At 43.3% G+C, this 19,466-nt stretch overlaps 1 protein-coding gene across 3 annotated transcripts in view; it reads left to right on the top strand.

Annotated features, from left to right (window-relative positions):
* Positions 1-615: 615 nt before the first annotated feature.
* Positions 616-19,466, top strand: part of LOC137384829 (calumenin-like) — a 30,486-nt gene continuing 11,635 nt past the window's right edge. The window contains exons 1-4 of one of the 3 annotated variants that reach the window (XM_068059377.1): positions 616-715; positions 9,961-10,197; positions 14,289-14,482; positions 17,727-17,893. In XM_068059377.1, the coding sequence (XP_067915478.1) occupies positions 9,974-10,197; positions 14,289-14,482; positions 17,727-17,893 (585 nt within the window). In that variant the 5' untranslated portion in view covers positions 616-715; positions 9,961-9,973. Of the gene's footprint in view, positions 716-9,960; positions 10,198-14,021; positions 14,216-14,288; positions 14,483-17,726; positions 17,894-19,466 lie in introns of all 3 variants that reach the window. The other 2 variants (XM_068059379.1, XM_068059378.1) reach the window with 2 other exon arrangements.

Raw genomic sequence — 19,466 nt, 5'->3', positions numbered from 1 at the left:
GGAGAAAATTGTTTAGCTAAAGAATGATGAAAATGTGGAACTTGCGACCATAAGTAGTTGAGGGGCATAATACATTTAAGGCAAAGGTAGATAAACACACGAGGAAGAGAGGAATAAGGTATGGCACGTTTATAGCATTAGGTGAAGGAGGACGGGAGGTTGTTGAGTAGCTGAAACGCTAGCATAGACCAGTTGGACCGAACGGTCTGTTTCTGTGCTGTAAATTCTATATAATTCTAATATTCCAACAGTAACCAATTAGCCAGTTATTACTCCAGCCTTAAAATAAATACAAATTATTTGCAATAAAAAAATTGCCCCTCATATATAGTCAACAACCGTCTTTCTCCGGGTTCTGATTGTCACCTCCATCGAAGGCATTGAACTCAGGCACCGCCCCCGTTTCGCGTGACGACCAACCATTGTCCGAATGGCTGACGTAATTACGCCAGCGCGTACACTGGGACTCGCGCTTGCCCACGTAGCGAGACAACTGGGCGCGCGACGTGGCGGTTTGCGACCAATGGCATCGCGTGCGATAATGGACCAATGGGGACCGATTGATGTGGCGTCAGAAGAAAGGCGGGAATTCGCGAGGCGAGCGGTGATTGGTTGTAGGAGTAGGTTTATTTCCGTTTTGAGGCAGGGGTGGGTAATTTCCGGTAGACCTCTTCAGAGTGAGTGGATAGAAGACAGAAGAAGGGGTGAGACGTTGGTAATGACATTTAATTTAGTTATATTTGATGCTTTTTAATATTTGTGTAATATTTAGCTATTCAATTATCTGAAAGCTAGTTGTGATCCTAGCAAATATAGGGTTAAATATTTCCCCTCAATGGGTGAAATTTCAATTTAATATTTACGAAAATAATTTAGCTGCTCACTATTCGTAATGAAACTTTTATTTGTCTTTTAATTTGCCATTGGGGATAAATTAGTAGTAAATTGTATTCTCGGGTGTCTTTGGGCAAGGGCTGCCTTTTGGGAATGTCTGTTGGAGGGTTGAACTTTGTGCATGGAATTGGGTTTCTCCACTTTTGATCTTTTTAATTTGAGGGTGGACTAAAAGCAAGTGAAATAGAACTTGAGCCAGTGTGGTTAGACAATATTTTTCTTTTGTTTTCTTTATTTCTAACTTCCAAGTTAGGTAATACAGCATGAAGAAAGAACTTACATTTAGTGTTTTTCATGACCTTGGGGTGTCCCAAAGTGGTACATTTTTGATGTGTAGTTATTGTTGTAAGGTATGTAAAGGCAGCAACCAGTTTGTGCACAATGCGGTTCCACCTACAGTGATCTAAATGACCAGATAAGCTGTTTTAGTGATGGAAAGATAAATATTGGCTTGAGCACTGGGTGAAGTCTCTTTTTGAATAAATCTGTGGGATCTTCTATGTTCACCTGAGGGGGCTGATGGGGTCTTGCTTTTATATCTTGTCCAGAAGACTTTGCTTTCCTGCTTCAGTATTGTACTAAAGTGTCAGCCTAGATTATGTGATCAAGTTTCTGGAGTGCGCTTGAACCCATAACCTTCTGATTTACAAGTGAGAGTGCTACTACTGAGCTGAGGCTGATGAGACTTTGAAAGCCAAACTGACACAGTCTGACAATATCAACTTCTATGTTGGAAGCTGGGTTTGCTTCTGACATTCAGGATATGCTGCATTGAAGTAGAGTGGGGGAATGGAACTGATTGGATTGTTCTTTTGAGAGCCAACATGGACTCAATGGCCTCCTTCTGTGAGAATGCCTCTCTGAGTTCACAACTCATGTTAATATTTACAGCATGTAATCAGAAAACTGCTGTAATTGCGCCAAATTAGAACTTTTGTTTTCTTATCCAATGCAAGTATTAGTAAATAATTCTGAATGTGAAGATTTATTTTTGAGTTGAGACCAGGCTACTTATGGAGTATGGGAGGGTGCATTCGGTTTTTCATAAGTCAGTAGCAACAATATGGCTATTCGAGGCATTCTCTAGATTGCTAGCTTTTAATGCTATATTTATTTAATTGATTTACTTAAATGTTAGTCTGCTATACGTGTCCTCATCCTTCTCTTGGAGAAGGAGACCAGATTTTAATTCAAGCCTCAACCTGTATTTGTACTTGGATGATGTGTTACTGGGTCTCGATTAATTGGAAGAATTTGTTGCCCAATACGGAACTAAGTCCAACAGGCTAGCTAGGTTTTGGCTTTGATCCTCTGCTTGGTTGCCTGATCTCTGTCAGGATTCTCTAATTAGCCACAGCATCCTTGAACTAGGGAGAGGAATCTCAGCCAGGTTTTCTCTGAGCTGTGGAGTGTGCATGCATTTTGTTGAGCTTGGCTGTGATGCCTTGATGCTGACGCATACGCATAAACGCAATAGACTCATCCCATGAAGAATTGCCATCTTGAGGTGCAGATTTAGTGTCTTTTGGGGGTGTAGGTGGTTGGGGGAAGGAGGAGGTGAATTCACTGGAAAAGGAGTTCTAATCTTACCACATGTATAAGATTATCCTGTTGACAGGCTTTTTGAGTGTGTTGAGGTCTGCGACCCCGCCCTTCTGAGTAAGATTGGTTTGAAATATGGATAAGTGGAATGTGTGTGAACAGTGTGAGACAATGGCTATTTGAGAATTAAGTACTTGGGTGTTGGATGTTGCATCTCATCCTTTAACATATTGTCACCACATAAATCCATAATTCAAAGGGTGAGTATGATAGAGAATTAGTATTTGTCAGTAATATCTGATAAGAGTTGTGAAAGTTTCCATGATTTTTATGGTTGGTCACCCAAAAGGTGGTATTGAGATGCAAGTGGTCCTGCTTGAACTCTGAAATAAATCCACTCGTGATCTTTATAATTGGATATAATAAAGAAAGACTTGCATTTATATCATGCCTTTCATGATCTCTGGGCATCTCAAAGCCAATGATGTACTTTTGAAGTGTAATCACTGTTTCAATGTAGGAACAATGACTAACGTGGCTTTAAAAAGCAGATGAAATGTTGTCAGCAATAATGAGACCCTACCCTGAAAAATTTCTAACCTCTGTTTATCACCCCAATTTTCTAGTAAAACAATGGTGAGCGTTTTGAAATTGATCACAAAGTTGGAAGCACACACACCAATGCGGTGTCAAAACTTGGGTTCTGGAGAGCATTGTAAACTGTGGCAGTGGGTTATGTACTGGTGATGGAAACAATTTGAAGTGATTTGAGTGTCCGAGGATAAACATCATATTAAAATGTGATGGTTTATATTCCCCCAGTTCATTGTGAGGCTAGCAACAGCATTAGGAATTAAAGATTATTCATAGATCCAAGCTCATCATAGAATGATGCTGGTTATTAATGTTTAGCACAAACCTTTTTGAAAAAAGTCTTTTTAGTTAATTGTCACGTATTTTGCACAGTGTAGTGATGCTTAGACACATTGGTGCTAAAGTAGCACAAGGAGCTGTAATTGCATTCTTGCTTTCCCAGGTACAAGATGCACAAAAATCTGAATGTATGTTATTGTGCCCATTGTACTTTGCTATGGGGCTGGGTCTTCTCCAAGCAAGATGTAGTAGTAAAATTATGTTGGAGTCCCGGAGAGCTAGGTTATGTATGAAGCTGCATCTCATACAGTTTATTATGAGGTAGCTGTAACGTTGTAAGGAGTGTGTTTGACTTTTGTAAGTTTATCAAGTGAGCAGTATATATTTGAGAGTTGCAGTCAAGATTGATCAAGCTATCCCAAGTTTTTGGAGCATGGTGTTGGAGTAACAGGTATATATCCCCAGTGTATTTGTAGACAGGGAATGGAGTAAACCACATGAAAGAACCTCATTGTGAGAACAGGGAGAAATGTGAATGAGTTTGAAAATGAAGTAATTTATACAAGAATTGCAGAGAAATGGCAGCAGTCCAAGAAATTTGCATGATGCAAACTGAGGAAATAGTTTTTGTGACAGGATGGGTATATGCAGGAGGCTGTTAGGAAATGGGTGACATTTTTAAAAAGTGACTGGAGTTTGGGAGGGGTGGAGCAGAGGAAAGATGAACAAAAGGAGAGTGCTCTTGTGTATGGAAGGAAGGAATGGTTATGTTCAGGTAACTTGTAATGATTGGGGTTTAATAGTCTGGAAAGATTTAAATCATAGTTAATAGACACTTTTATGCCTGTATTTGGCAGTAACGTTGAACATTTCAGTATTGAATCCTGGCGAATTCTTAACCATATTGGTATAGAGTTAGCTGCATTTTTTGAGCCACCTTTTGTACTAGCTCAGAGCTCGGAACCCAGCATTTGATTAACTTATTTGATTTGTAAAAACAAAAAAAAACCTAGGCTTTGGTCAATTTTTGATTTTCTTGCATCTCTTGAAGTTGAAAAACTGAAGCAAAGAACTAAAACCCATTCTTTAGTACTTAAAGCTTAACAGTAAAAAGAGGTAAATTGGGATGTTGTGGTGAGATGATGGAATAATTTGATTTAAATCTTGAGTCATATTGGAGCATCTAACGAAACCTATTAAGTACTTTCGCATGTCTGTAAAAGAATTTATAGTAAGAACACTCTGATCAGTGATTTTACAAAGAATTTCCTTAATTATTTGAGTTTTAAAATTTGGCTGGAATTGACTTGCATTTATAAAGTGCCTTCATGTCCTCAGGACATTCCAAAGCTTTTCACACCCTATGAATTACTTATTGAAGTGCAGGCACTTTTTTTTTGTCAGCAAATGTGACAGGCAATTGCATACAGAATGAAATGTATTGACCAGTTAATCTGTTTTTGATGGTGGAGGGATAAATGCTAGTTAGGACACCTGTAGAACTCCTCAGCTCCTCTTCAATAGCATCAAGGGAACTTCAAAATCCACCTGAGTAAACAGAGCCTCTTAACATCTCATCTAAAAGGCAACGCTCCTTTGGTATTGCACTGAAGTGTCAGCCTAAGCTGACGATGGAGTTTTGATGCCAAGCTTTATTTTCCTCCCTCCAATTTTCTCTTTCCATCTCCTGAAACTGCTGTCTCCTGTGGAACCCAGTGCCCATAGGTGCCATAGAACAGTGTTAACAATGGGAGGCATTGCAGCCAAAGCTGATCCTGACCACGACTATCATGATGTGCATGCTTTCTAGCAAGGGTTGGTTATTAGATGGTAATCAGGAGCTGGAATCTTTCTGAAAGTGTAGCTGACTTACAAGAGTTTTTGTTCCACATGACCAAGAAAGAAGACACAAGTGGATTTAAAACCCAGGCTGTTTTGTGTATCCTAATAAATCAGCTAGAAGATCACTGGCACAGGTACAGCATGACTGGCTACCTTAGTGCCAAGTGAGGTTTTTTTTATTCATTCATGGGATGTGGGCATCACTGGCTACGCTAGCATTTATTGCCCATCCCTAATTGCCCTTGAGAAGGTGGTGGTGAACTGCCTTCTTGAACTGCTGCCATCCATGTGGGGTAGGTACACCCACAGTGCTGTTTGGGAGTTCCAAGATTTTGACCCAGCAACAGTGAAGGAATGGTGATCTTGTTCCAAGTCAAGATGGTGTGTGACTTGGAGGGGAACTCTCAAGTGGTTGGTGGTGTTTCCATGCATTTGCTGTCTTTGTCCTTCTAGTTGGTAGAGGTCGCGGGTTTGGAAGGGGCTATCCAAGGAGCCTTGCCGTTGCTGCAGTGCATCTTGTAGATTGTACACACTGCTGCCACTGTGTGTTGGTGTTGGAGGGAGTGAATGTTTGTGGATGGGGTGCCAATCAAGCAGGCTGCTTTATCCTGGATCGTGTCGAGCTTCTTGTGTTATTGAAGCTGCACCCATCCAGGCAAGTGGAGCGTATTCCATCACACTCCTGACTTGTGCCTTGTAGATCGTGGACAGGCTTTGGGGAGTCGGGAGGTGAGTTACTCGCCACAGGATTCCTGGCCTCTGCCTTGCTCATGTAGCTGCAGTATTTATATGGCTACTCCAGTTCCATTTCTGGTCAATGGTAACCCTTAGGATATTGATAGTGGGGGATTCTGCAATCGTAATGCCACTGAATGTCAAGGCATGATGGTTAGATACTCTCTTGTTGGAGATGGTCATTGCCTGGCATTTGTGTTGTGCGAACTTAACTTGCCACTTAGCCCAAGCCTGGATATTATCCAGGTCTTGCTGCATTTCTACACTGACTGCTTCAGTATCTGAGGAGTCGCAAATGGTGCTGAACGTTGTGCAATCAGCGAACATCCATACTTCTGACCTTCTGATTGAAGGAAGGTCATTGATGAAGCAGCTGAAGATGGTTGGGCCTAGGACACTCTCTCCTGAGGAACTCCTGCAGTGATGTCCTGGAGCTGAGATGATTGATCAACAACCACAACCATCTTCCTTTGCGCTGGGTATGACTCCAACCAGCGGAGAGTTTTCCCCCTGATTCCCATTGACTTCAGTTTTGCTAGGGCTCCTTAATGCTATACTCAGTCAAATGCTGTCTTGATGTCAAGGGCAGTCACTTTCACCTCACCAAGACTGTAATGAGGTCAGGAGCTGAATGGCTCTGGCGGAACCCAAACTGAGCGTCACTGAGCAGGTAATTGCGAAGTAAGTGCTGCTTGATAGCACTGTCGTTGACACCTTCATCACTTTTACTGATTGAGAGTAGACTGATGGGGCGGTAATTGGATGGGTGCTTTTTGTGTACAGGACATACTTGGGCAATTTTCCATTTTGCCGGGTAGATGCCAGTGTTGTAGCTGTACTGCAGACCCCTTTCCAATCCTGAGTGGCGTGAAACAGGGCTGTGTTCTCGCACCCACACTTTTTGGGATTTTTTTCTCCCTGCTGCTCTCACATGCGTTCAAGTCTTCAGAAGAAGGAATTTTCCTCCACACAAGATCAGGGGGCAGGTTGTTCAACCTTGCCCGTCTAAGAGCAAAGTCCAAAGTACGGAAAGTCCTCATCAGAGAACTCCTCTTTGCTGACGATGCTGCTTTAACATCTCACACTGAAGAGTGCCTGCAGAGTCTCATCGACAGGTTTGCATCTGCCTGCAATGAATTTGGCCTAACCATCAGCCTCAAGAAAACGAACATCATGGGACAGGACATCAGAAATGTTCCATCCATCGATATTGGCGACCACGCTCTGGAAGTGGTTCAAGAGTTCACCTACCTAGGCTCAACTATCACCAGTAACCTGTCTCTAGATGCAGAAATCAACAAGCGCATGGGTAAGGCTTCAACTGCTATGTCCAGACTGGCCAAGAAAGTGTGGGAAAATGGCGCACTGACACAGAACACAAAAGTCCGAGTGTATCAAGCCTGTGTCCTCAGTACCTTGCTCTATGGCAGCGAGGCCTGGACAACGTATGTCAGCAAAGAGCGATGTCTCAATTCATTCCATCTTCGTTGCCTCCGGAGAATACTTGGCATCAGGTGGCAGGACCGTATCTCCAACACAGAAGTCCTCGAGACGGCCAACACCCCCAGCTTATACACACTACTGAGTCAGCGGTGCTTGAGATGGCTTGGCCTTGTGAGCCGCATGGAAGATGGCAGGAGCCCCAAAGACACATTGTACAGCGAGCTCGTCACTGGTATCAGACCCACCGGCCGTCCATGTCTCTGCTTTAAAGACGTCTGCAAACGCGACATGAAGTCCTGTGACATTGATCACAAGTTGTGGGAGTCAGTTGCCAGCGTTCGCCAGAGCTGGTGGGCTGCCATAAAGGCGGGGCTAAAGTGTGGTGAGTCGAAGAGACTTAGCAGTTGGCAGGAAAAAAGACAGAAGCGCAAGGGGAGAGCCAACTGTGTAACAGCCTCGACAAACAAATTTTTCTGCAGCACCTGTGGAAAAGCCTGTCACTCTAGAATTGGCCTTTATAGCCACTCCAGGCGCTGCTCCACACACCACTGACCACCTCCAGGTGCGTATCCATTGTCTCTCGAGATAAAGAGGCCAAAGAAGCTGTACTGGAACAGCTTGGTTAGGGGCATGGCAAGTTCTGGAGCACAGGTCTTCAGTACTATTGCCGGAATATTGTCAGGGCCCATAGCCTTTGCAGTATCCAGTGCCTTCAGTTGTTTCTTGATATCATACGGAGTTAATAGAACTGTGATGCTGGGGACTTCAAGAGGAGGCCAAGCTGGATCATCAACTCGGCACTTCTGGCTGAAGATAGTTGCAAATGCTTCAGCCTCATCTTTTGTATTGATGCGCTGGGGTCCCCCATCATTGAGGATGGGGATATTTGTGGAGCCACCTCCTCCAGTTAGTTGTTTAATTGTCCCCAACATTCACGGTTGGATGTGGCAGGACTGCAGAGCTTAGATCTGATCCGTTGGTTATGGGATCGCCTAGCTCTGTCTATCGCATGCTGCTTACGCAGTTTGGCATGCAATTCGTCCTGGGTTGTAGCTTCACCAGGTTGACAACTCATTTTGAGGCATGCCCTCCTGCATTCTTCATTGAACTAGGGTTGGTCTCCTGGCTTGATGATAAGAGTGGGGAATATGCTGGGCAATGAGGTTACAGATTGTGATTAAGTACAATTCTGCTGCTGATGCCCAGTTTTGCATTGCTCGATCTGTTCAAAATCTATCCCATTTAGCACGATGGTAGTGCCACACAACATGAAGGAGGGTATCCTCAATGTGAAGGCGGGACTTTGTCTCCACAAGGACTGTGCAGTGGTCACTCCTACCAATACTGTCATGGACAGATGCATCTGCGACAGGCAGATTGGTGAGGACGAGGCCAAGTATGTTGTTCCCTCTTGGTTCCCTCACCACCTGCTCTATACCCAGTCCAGCAGCTATATCCTTTAGGACTCAGCCAGCTCGATCAGTAGTGTTGTCTTGAGCCACTCCTTGGTGATGAACTTTGAAGTTCCCCACCCAGAGTAAATTCTGCACCCTTGCCACCCTCAGTACTTCCTCCAAGTGGTGATCAACATGGAGGCGTACTGATTCATCAGCTGAGGGAGGCCAGTAGCTGGCAATCAGCAGGAGATTTCCTTGCCCATGGTTTGACCTGATGCCATGAGTCTTCATGGGGTCTGGAGTCGATGTTGAGGACTCCCAGGGCAGCTCCCTTCCTGACTGTATACCACTGTACCACCACCTCTGCTGGCTTTGTCCTGGTGGGACAGGACATACCTGGGAATGATGATGGCAGTATCTGGGACATTTTCTGTAAAGTATGATTCCGTGCGTATGACTATGGCTGTTGCTTGACTAGTCTGTGGGACAACTCTCCCAACTTTGGCACAAGTCCCCTGATAGTGAGGACTTTGCGGCGTCGACAGGGCTGAGTTTGCCATTGTCGTTTCCGGTGTCTGGGTCGATGCCGGGTGGTCTGTCCAGTTTCATTCCGTTTTATTGACTTCGTAGCAGTTAGATACAACTGAATGACTTGCTAGGCCATTTCAGAGAGCATTTAAGAATCAACCACATTGCTGTGGGTCTGGAGTCACATGTAGGCCAGACCAGGGAAGGACAGCAGATTTCCTTCCCTAAAGAACATTAGTGAACCAAATGAGTGTTTACAACAATCGACAATGGTTTTAATTCCAGATTTATTAATTGAATTCAAATTCCACCTGCAGTGGTGGGATTCGAACCCATGTCCCCAGAGAAATACCCTAGGTCTCTGGGTTACTCGTCCGGTGACAATACTACTACGCCACCGCCTCCACCCTAAGTGATACATGGAAAGGGCAGTTAGAATAAGACAAAGGCAGTTGAATAAAACTTAATTACTTGGTGTTATAGCCCAGATATATATACTCTCGAGTGCTCTGATGAAGCGTCTGACCATAAAATGTTAAACCTTTTCTCCTTCAGGTACCCAGCATTTTGTCTTTTGTTTTTAAATTTGAATTCCAACAATTTTTTTTATCTCCCAAATCTAAAGCAAGAAAAAAGCTTTCCCCCCCTCAGCACCGGACAATGTAGACCAATATTTCGGGATTTAACACTCCCCTTCTCCTTTCAGAAAGACCACAGACATGATGGGTTTGACAAAGCTCATTCTGTACCTGACCATGTGTGGTGTTTATGCTCTGAGCAAACCCACCGAGAAGAAAGATCGTACCTTCCACGAGAAAGAGCTGAGCGACAAGGTGCACGATGACTCGGACAACTTTGAATACGACCATGATGCCTTCCTTGGAGCTGAGGAAGCAAAGACATTTGACCAGCTCACTCCTGAGGAGAGCAAAGAGAGGCTTGGGTGTGTAAGAACATCTCATAAAATGCTTAACAAATAATAGTTTGCATTAGAAAAGTTTACAATTGACCAGACTCATCGGTATTCCCTGCTGGCACATAGCCAACTTTTATTTCATTGCGAGATTTGAAACTAATAAATGAGTTCAGATCTGTACCACTAGACATATGGGCACGCTCCTTGGTGCAGGTTAGGTTCTATATCATCATAGATGCAAAAACTTCCTCCTGTAGGAGTTGTATACCTCAGCATTAATGGTGTAGAGCATCTTTCATTGGGAGTCGGGTGCTTTATCCACCACTGTTGTGATAGATGACTCCTTGGCCGTCAGTCACTAGCAGCAGCAGAGTTAGAAACTTCAAATCAATTTAACTTACCTGGATTTTGCCATTCTAATATTTTTATTAAGGTTTTTTTAAAAAAAGAGAATGAGATTCCAACAATTCAGTTGCCAGCTTCTTCCTTCCTCTACAGAAACATGAACAGTTGAGTCGGTTAGCTTCTCTTCTGATTGTGTTGATGCCCTATGTTCTCTGAAACATGTGGTTTATGAAAGATATTAGTGGGTTGCATTACTCCTCCTCTCCTGAGCCACAAATGTGGATAATGGTGGGTGTGATATTGTGCTGTACCCCTCTTGGCTGCTTGGATCTTTCCCCAGAATGGGGCTTCAGATCCTGAGATTTTTCAGACCGGTAAATTGATCAGTATAAACCACAGAATGAGCGAGTGAATTGGAAAATGTATTGAATTATAACGAGGCATTCAGCAACTTTAATAGGCCATTTAATATAATTCCCTGGTGTCGGTAAGGAAAGTTGTGTAATGCAATGCTGCATTCCCAAGTTGTGTGTGTTTTACCTCCAAAGTACCTCTTGTCTCCCTGGGTCACGCTGTCTGGAGACAGGTGAGTAATCTCTCAACATCATAATGACACTCTGGTCAGCTGCTGGGAGCTGCTTTCTTTCTAATTTGTTCTTCTCGTCTATAACTATAACCCAACAGTTGAAGAACTAAACAGTTCATTTGGAATATTTTTACTAAGAAGAATGGAGATGATTTTCCCCGAGTGGCCTATTTGTAATTCTGTACAATGTCCCCACTAGAATTTCGGTCAAATGGTGGGTGGGGGTGGAATTTTCATGTTCAACTGAACTGGACACAGCACAAGAACACCCTGCAGTGCAATTCTAGATTCTGTCCTTCCAACCCAGGGGTTATTTCTGAATGGAGCATTCTAAGCTTGTGGGGGTATAGACAGCACTTTTTTTCCCCTTTAATGATGTGCTATTGCCATTGAGATTTAACTGATTTGTTTACTGTCCAGTCTTGTCTCCAAACTGAGTTGTCGACTGGATTGTGTCTGGAGTACTTTCTCAAGTTGAATCCTTTGCTGAGTTTGCTGATCTTGGCTGGGTTGTAAAAGATGTGTTGTAGGAGATGGGTTATAGCTAGTCTCTGAGCTAGAAAGGGGAGGTGAAATTATCCAAGACACCCAGCCCTGATCATTGTGTCGTGACTCCAAAGGGAACTGCTTAATCTATCAACATTTACTATTTAGATTTGTATGTGAAGAATAGCTACTTGGGTGAGATGCTGGGGGGTGGGGTGGGGAGAAAGTGGTGTGACAGGGACATGGTTTGCACGTGGAACTATATTTGAGCAAGGATTGCCACCTTCAAGTGAGGGAGTGAAGTCCTTTTACCTCTGAAGTAAACGTTAAGCAAATGCAAGTTAACTTAGTAACTTTTTTTTTAAGAAAAGCTCATTGTGTAGCAGTGAGTCCCTCGGACGTGCTAACTTGAAAACTGATTTTGTTTACTAGCATTCTGAAGTTGAGTTGTAACTGAGTGCTATTGCTTTCATTTACTTCCTTACAGATCACGGCCTTGTTCTGTAACTTGTGATTAAAACCCTTTTGTTCATCACTTGATCGTCTTGTGCTTGTGTGCAAAAACAGCCTTTTGATTTTTCTATCTGTCGGTTCCCTATCCCTCAGGGCATTGACTTTGCAAATTCTCATTCATGTCTGTCTTTCTATGTCTAGCCCTACATCACAGTTTGCATGTTCTATACTTCCAACTCTGACCTAAGTGTTGACCCAGCCCTTCCAACCATCAGTGGCAGAACAAATCTTTCCCCTGCTGCCCTCGGTCTTTGCTCCTTCTTTCATCACCTTTAAAAACCTCATTAATAAATCTACTTTAAAGTGCCTATGGTCACCTATACTAATTCCCTTCCTACTTCTGCTATTGTCAGACTGCTGGTCAAGTGCCATGGAATGTTCTGCTACATTACTGCGCAGGCATGGGGATGTGAAAAGATCATACAGCATCTAAGGAAAAAATGACAGCCTTGAAATCATCAGACGCTGCTGGTACAATTCCAGGGCAGCGATTTATGAAAACATGAGTTGGCACTCATCAACAGAAGTTCAGTTAAATTTGAGCCCAAGTTGGGCTTGGGACACGAGAATTATTTACGTGAGTTTATTGATGATCCACGTCAAATCTTGACCATTTTTTTGTTGTACCTCTTGCTCCCTTTTTGGAAATGTGTCCAGTTGTCAATATGGTCTGAGTACTGTACAAAAAAAAAAATGGGATACTGCACATTGCAGCATTACTACAATTATTTAACTTAATGTATACTTAATCATGGCACCAAGTTTTCCCATAACAGGTCAGGGTTTGTGAGAAGTTTAAAAACTCTACTCTATTTTAACAGCTTCGGAACAGCATCCCTTCTACACTATTGTGATATTTTCCCCACACTAGGAATCTGTGTGGCTTTTGAGTTATAGGTTTTGAATATTTGTGGTGACTTGGTACATGGTTGAGACTGCCTAAACTCAACATCTTTGTGACCTTTAGAGAGCAACAGACTGATTTCGCTCTACCAATCAGACTGGGTAATTCAACAGGTGAAAGATTAGATTAGTCTTTTTTAAATTGGTGCCTTCAGGTTCCCAATGGTTACTGAACCATAAAGACCAGGAAAATTCTACGGTTAGTCCCTGGTTTGTATAATTAGCTGATTCCAGCTTGGGCAGCACTAGGGACATAGCAGTTGGCCTGTTTGTCTGTGATGGAGAGATTGGAAAAACAATTAACCAAGATTGGCCCCTAAGCCAACAGTCCTAGCATGTAAAGTATGCTGACTTCTGGTGAAGGTAAGATTTGGATGTAGTGCCCCCAGTCTTCCATCGTTTATCCCTCCTAGTTAAGTAGACAGACGCTCATGAAGAATGGCCATTTGGTTAAGGTGTTGGAAGGAACCCTGCACAGAGTTGTGCCCAGCATAAGTCACTGCCTTGAGGGGAAAGGGGGCACCCTGTACAGGCCTATCTGTAAAATTGGTGCCTGGTATTATACTAACAGCATCTGATTTGTAGGCTCTTTTTTTTTTTTAGATGGTGTATGATCCTTTCACATCCCTATATCTGCACAGTAGAACTAACTGTCTTCAAAGGGACTTTTACATTGAAAGGATGCTGAAAAGGCAAGAGTTGCAGGCAGTCCTGCTGCAGCTGATAGCACTTTAAATATAAAATGGGTATCTTCTGGATGTCCAACACCATGACATCTGGTCTTCACTTAAATCCATAGCTGGATGTTTATTGCCTTTTACTCGTGAATCGCTGTACTGATTTGCAATGGCTCTTGATTTAAGGTGGCCATAGAGAAGTAAATGGGGGAGTGCACCCCATAGAAGTATCAGTTTCTGTGCAACACTCCAGCATCTCCTGCGTCGAATGTAAAAGTGCCTGTCTGTCTTCTCCCAGCTCCTTTCCTAACATTTCCCGGATTTTCTGACTCTCCCAACAGAAAAATTGTAGATAAAATCGATGAAGACAAGGATGGGTTTGTTACAGAGGAGGAACTTATGAAATGGATTAAACTTGCACAAAAGCGTTGGATTTACGAGGATGTCGACCGTCAGTGGAAGGGTCATGATCTAAACGACAATGGCCTCGTGACCTGGGAAGAGTACAAAAATGCGACCTACGGGTCCCTGTTAGGTAGGTTTTTTTGAAAACCCTTTAAGGTTCAGAGTCTGACCCTGCCATCTACACGTTTTTTGTCTCTTTGTAGAATGATAGTAGATAAAATAGATGAGGATAAGGACGGATTTGTGACGGAGGCAGAGCTGAAGGCCTGGATAAAGCGGGCTCAGAAGAGGTACATCTTCGAGAATGTTGGGCGCCAGTGGCCAGATTTCGACAGTAACCAGGATGGGCTTGTCTCTTGGGAGGAGTACAGAAACGTAACGTACGGCTACTACCTGGGTAAGGAGCAGCAGGCGGGACAATGAGCTGCATGCAAATAATGAAGGGATCGGGTTCAATGGCACTAAATGGAGAATTCCAGTGCTGAATAAACGTTCTGAGAGTGGTAGGAGTGAATCGATGTGAATTCTGATGCTCCTGTAATAACTGGAGACTTCAACTTCTAATGTACCTTTGTGGGGGTCGGTAATAAAAGTTCACAACTAAGAAAAGAAATTGCATCCATACCAACTTCATTAAACTTTTTCCGCCTGTAATTTTATCTTTGGGGTTTTTTTTAAATCCTCCCCCACCCTTTCTTGCCTCCTGCATTAATCACAGTGGCTCCTGATGGCTATGGTTCTATTGCTGCTGAAGCCTTCCTCTAACTAAACCAAGTGACAACTTTTCACACACGTGCAAAGTGATCAGTGACTTGGTTGGCTACTTGATCATAGGAACAAGAATAGGCCCATTAGCCCCTTGAGCCTATTCCATAATTCTATTAGATCATGGTCGATCTGTACCTCAACTCCATTTGCCGTATCCCTCGATATCCTTGCCCTACAAAATTCTATCAATCTGTCTTAAATTTCAATTAACCCAGCTCCACCCACAGACTTTTGGGGGAGCAAGTTCCAAATTTTTTTTTTTGTGTAGGAACAAGTGCTTCCCTATTTCACTCCTAAATGACACTAATTTTAAGCTTGGACTCGATCTTATCCTCATCAGGCCACATGAGCTTTCTGCAGAGAGCTTCCTGGATAGTCCTCAAGAATCTTTCTTCCCCTTCTCCTCCTCTTTTCTTCCCACCCCCCCCCCCCCCCCCGCCAACTCCTGCACCTTAACTTGATGCAGGGAAATGGCAACATCTTACTGATGTGTTGTTCAATGTGCACATCCCACTTTTGTTCTTGTTGCTCAGTATTAAGTCACATTGTACATTCTCTAGTTGAGCAATTAGAAGGTGCATTTTAATTAGTATATGCTCCCTCACGTTGGCAATTCAAGTCCCTATCACCTAAGGTTGGATGAAGCGCAGTTAGCATTAAATAAAATGGGGAGGGAGGAGGCATGTATGGAGAATAAACACTGGCACAGACTACTTGGGCCAAATGGCTTGTTTCTGTGCAGTAAGTTATATGTTCGCACTTGTCTAACATCAAAGTTTGTAGCCTGTGCTTTTTTTAAAGCAGCCCCCTATTTTCATCATGCACTTTTTTTTCCTATATGGTTACTGCAGCAAATGACTGCTTTCAAAGTGGCTTCTCTGGGGTTGGGGGGGCAGTGGATTAGAATGGCTGCACCTTTCTTGGGGTTGCTTCCTTCTGGCATTTCCACAGCTCCACCCACTACCACAATTCACACCTGTCCATGCAGGGCGTTGTCTCCGCTTCATTCGTTCACGAGGTAAGTCATTGAATTTTTCTTTTGTATTATACATCTGGAGACTTGGTAAGTTCAACATCTCCTTTCAGTAAGGCTCATTTTTGATGGAAGGAAATCTCCTTTTGCTTGATGTAGGGTATACTTAATAACTTGGGATAGTTTCAACTTTCTTCCAACGGGAGCTCGATTCACAGCATGCAAAGCCCCTAATTCAAAATGCAAATTGACACTCATTTGAGCAGATACAAAATGGTTGGTAGGGGGACGATGGTATAAGGGATGCTTTTCTGAGGTTGAACCAAGTAGAGGGAGCTTTAAATTTATTTATCATAGCATAAATAGGAGCAGGGGTAAGCCATTTGAACTTGCTCCGCCATTTAGTAAGATCATCTGATCGATTTCAGCTACAACTTCCCAAGTTAACCCCATATCCTTTGATTCCCTTTGTATCAAAAAATCTAATCTAACTAGAAAGAGTTCTATTTCCAGCACAAGTTAGTAAAAATGTAACCCCTCTTAGGGACAAACAGAAATGGTTAAGAGAAAATCCACCTGGTTTTTGGTAGATGCAATATTTTATACAAATGCTGTAAAGCATTGTCTTGAGCAAACCCAGTGGCTGGAATAAATGTAGTGTTAGACAGTTATGTTAACATACATAGCCCCTTTTAAAACTCTGCACTTTTAAGACTGATGGGGAAGGGTAGGGAAATTGTCATAAATGAAGCGGGTCTTCAAAGTTCTGTAACTGTGTTTGCTATTGTAGGAAATGTATCAGCCAATGGACACCTTGGTGGGATACATACACAAGGCAATTCAATGAGATGGTTTTGGCTATTGAGCCACACGCATCTATCTATTGTAATATTTGTTTAAACCACTCCTGTACATCCTATCCTGGTGGCTGTGAGCAGGAGATGAGGGTTTGTGCAGCTAAAATATTCTAACTTATGGCTCTGCTTATTGATGGCCGGCGAATTGAGTTGGTGAATCTCGTGAGAAAGTGTCTTGAGTTGTAGTTTAGGGTACATTATTACTGAGCCCTGGCATAGATTGCATTTATGAATACAGCATTCTCTTCACTCTGGAATTTAGAATGCTGTATTAGCTGATCTTTGTGTTTTAGAACAATTTCTAGAATTGAACATTTCATTGGTATACAAAGACTTGAAGTTGGGGATTAGCATGCAGGACATATGAGGGAATTGGTCTGAGTTTGGAGTGGGTGGCGAAGAGTTTGCTCTGATACCATGTGCCACTTGACATTTTAGTGATTGGCAAATCTCTACTATTAACATCTTGACGGGATGAGGACATTTCAATTTATAAGTGTGTGAATCGTGTAAATGGGTGTCTTTTCATGGTCAGTGACCTCTGTCACAACAAACTGGCAACTTATCAGTTCAAGTCTTGGGTACATCTCCCAGTGTTCACCAGGGTGGGGAGGTGGTGCTGGTGGTGTCCAGCACTTTCCTGAGACAAAACAATTTTTAATAAATGGGAGGAAAACTTGCTGGGAATGAGTAGTCATGTTTTGACATTTATGGGATACTACCATGGGATTGTGGGAACTCACCAGCTAGTCCCTTTAAAAGAATGATCTGGTTCGCCTGTCATGGCGTACATAATTATTTGAGAAAATACCAAGTTCTGTTCCCAGCAGAGATTCCTGGTATCTGGCAGCACCAAAGGCGGATGAACAAACACTTTGTTTCAGCAGTCACGGTCAGTTACAGACCTTTTATCTGGAACTTGACATTCTCTCTGGGGCCAATCAATTTGATCATTCACCCTGTGTCTGTCTTCAACCTGCTTGTTAATGTCGGAATTCTTCTGTCTCGCCCTCGTGTCTCCCCCACCCATTTGATCTCCACAGACGATGTGGATGCTGACGATGGTTACAACTACAAACAGATGATGGCAAGAGATGAGCGCCGGTTCAAAAGGGCTGACCAGAATGGTGATCTGTTTGCCACAAAAGAAGAGTTCACTGCCTTCCTGCACCCAGAGGAATACGATCACATGAAGGACATTGTTGTGCTGGTCAGTGCTTCGATGATGCCATGTTTTGTCCCATCCCCAAACTAACACAAATTATGTACTATTTACAGACCGCAAACAAACCATTAAGCCCAGCTTTTCTATACTGGCTCATGCTGCACACAAGCCTCCTTCCACTCTGCTTTCTCCAACACTATCAGCATATCTTTCTTTATCTCCATTTTTTATTCATTCTTGGGATGTGGGTGTGACTTGCTAGGCCAGCATTTATTGCCCATCCCTAATTCCCCTTGAGAAGATGGTAGTGAGCTGCCACCATGAACCGCTGCAGTCTTTGTAGTGTAGTTTGGGGAGTTCCGGGATTTTGACCCAGCAACAGTGAAGGAATGGCAATATAGTTCCAAGTCCAGGGTGGTGTTTGGCTTGGAGGGGAACTTGCAGGTGGTGTTCCCATGCATCTACTGCCCTTTTCCTTCAAGGTTGTAGAGGTCATGGGTTCGGAATGTGCTGTCGAAGGAGCCTTGGTGAGTTGCTGGGGTGCATCTTGTAGATGGTACACGCTGCTGCTGTGTGTTGGTGGTGAAGGGAGTGAATGTTGAGGGTGGTGGATGGGGTGCCAATCAAGCAGGCTGCTTTGTCCTGGTACTTATGTACTTGTCTCACTTCCCCTTCAATGATTTATTGCTTCAAGATGCAGAAGAGCTGAATCAATATATCTAGTTGGGCTAGCTGGAGTACTGTGTATAGTTCTGGTCACCACACTATAGGAAGGATGTGATTGCACTGGAGAGGGTGCAGAGGAGATTCATCAGGATGTTGCCTGGGCTGGAGCATTTCAGCTATGAAGAAAGACTGAAAAAGCTAGGGTTGTTTTCCTTAGAGCAGAGAAGGCTGAGGGGTACCTGATTGAGGTATACAAAATTATGAGGGGCAATGATAGGATAGATAGGAAGAAACTTATTCCCTTAGCGGAGGGATCAATAACCAGGGGGCGTAGATTCAAGGTAAGGGGCAGGAGGTTTAGAGGGGAGTTGAAGGTTTTTTTTCACCCAAAGGGTGCTTGGAATCTGGAATTCACTACCTGAAGGGGTGGTAGAGGCAGGAACCTTCGCAACATTTAAGAAGTATTTAGATGACCACTTGAAGCACCGTAGCATACAAGGCTACGGGCCAAGTGCGGGAAAATGGGGTTCGAATAGATAGATGCTTGATGGCCGGCACAGACGATGGGTCGAAGGGCCTGTTTCTGTGCTGTATGACTCTGACTCTATAAGCAGTTGGATTGAGGGTTCGAAGAATAGTCTGTGCTGTGGCTCCTTGGAACCATGCTGCTGGTCGGGACTGAGTAATGTGGATTATCATGTTACATTTTTGTTGTTGGGACATGAGGCATTTAGACAACCAGAAAAGACCACTGCAGCCCATTTGTCTGATCCCAAAGTATAAGCCCTGCAAAAGTGCTCTTACCACCTCAATTGCATTAGTTGTCAGCAAGCTATCAAGCTTCTTAAATTTTTTTTGAGTTTGTCACTTCCACTTTCAACATGTCCCCAAGCATCCTGTTACACACCAGCACCACCCTGCACAGTTTAAACCTAAACTGAGCTGCTTTCCA

This window comes from Heterodontus francisci, chromosome 27 (genome assembly GCF_036365525.1).
Source record: "Heterodontus francisci isolate sHetFra1 chromosome 27, sHetFra1.hap1, whole genome shotgun sequence".
NCBI classification, from domain to species: domain Eukaryota; kingdom Metazoa; phylum Chordata; class Chondrichthyes; order Heterodontiformes; family Heterodontidae; genus Heterodontus; species Heterodontus francisci.
The sequence above is the reverse complement of the archived record's forward strand: the minus strand, read 5'-3'. Positions and strand labels throughout refer to the sequence as shown.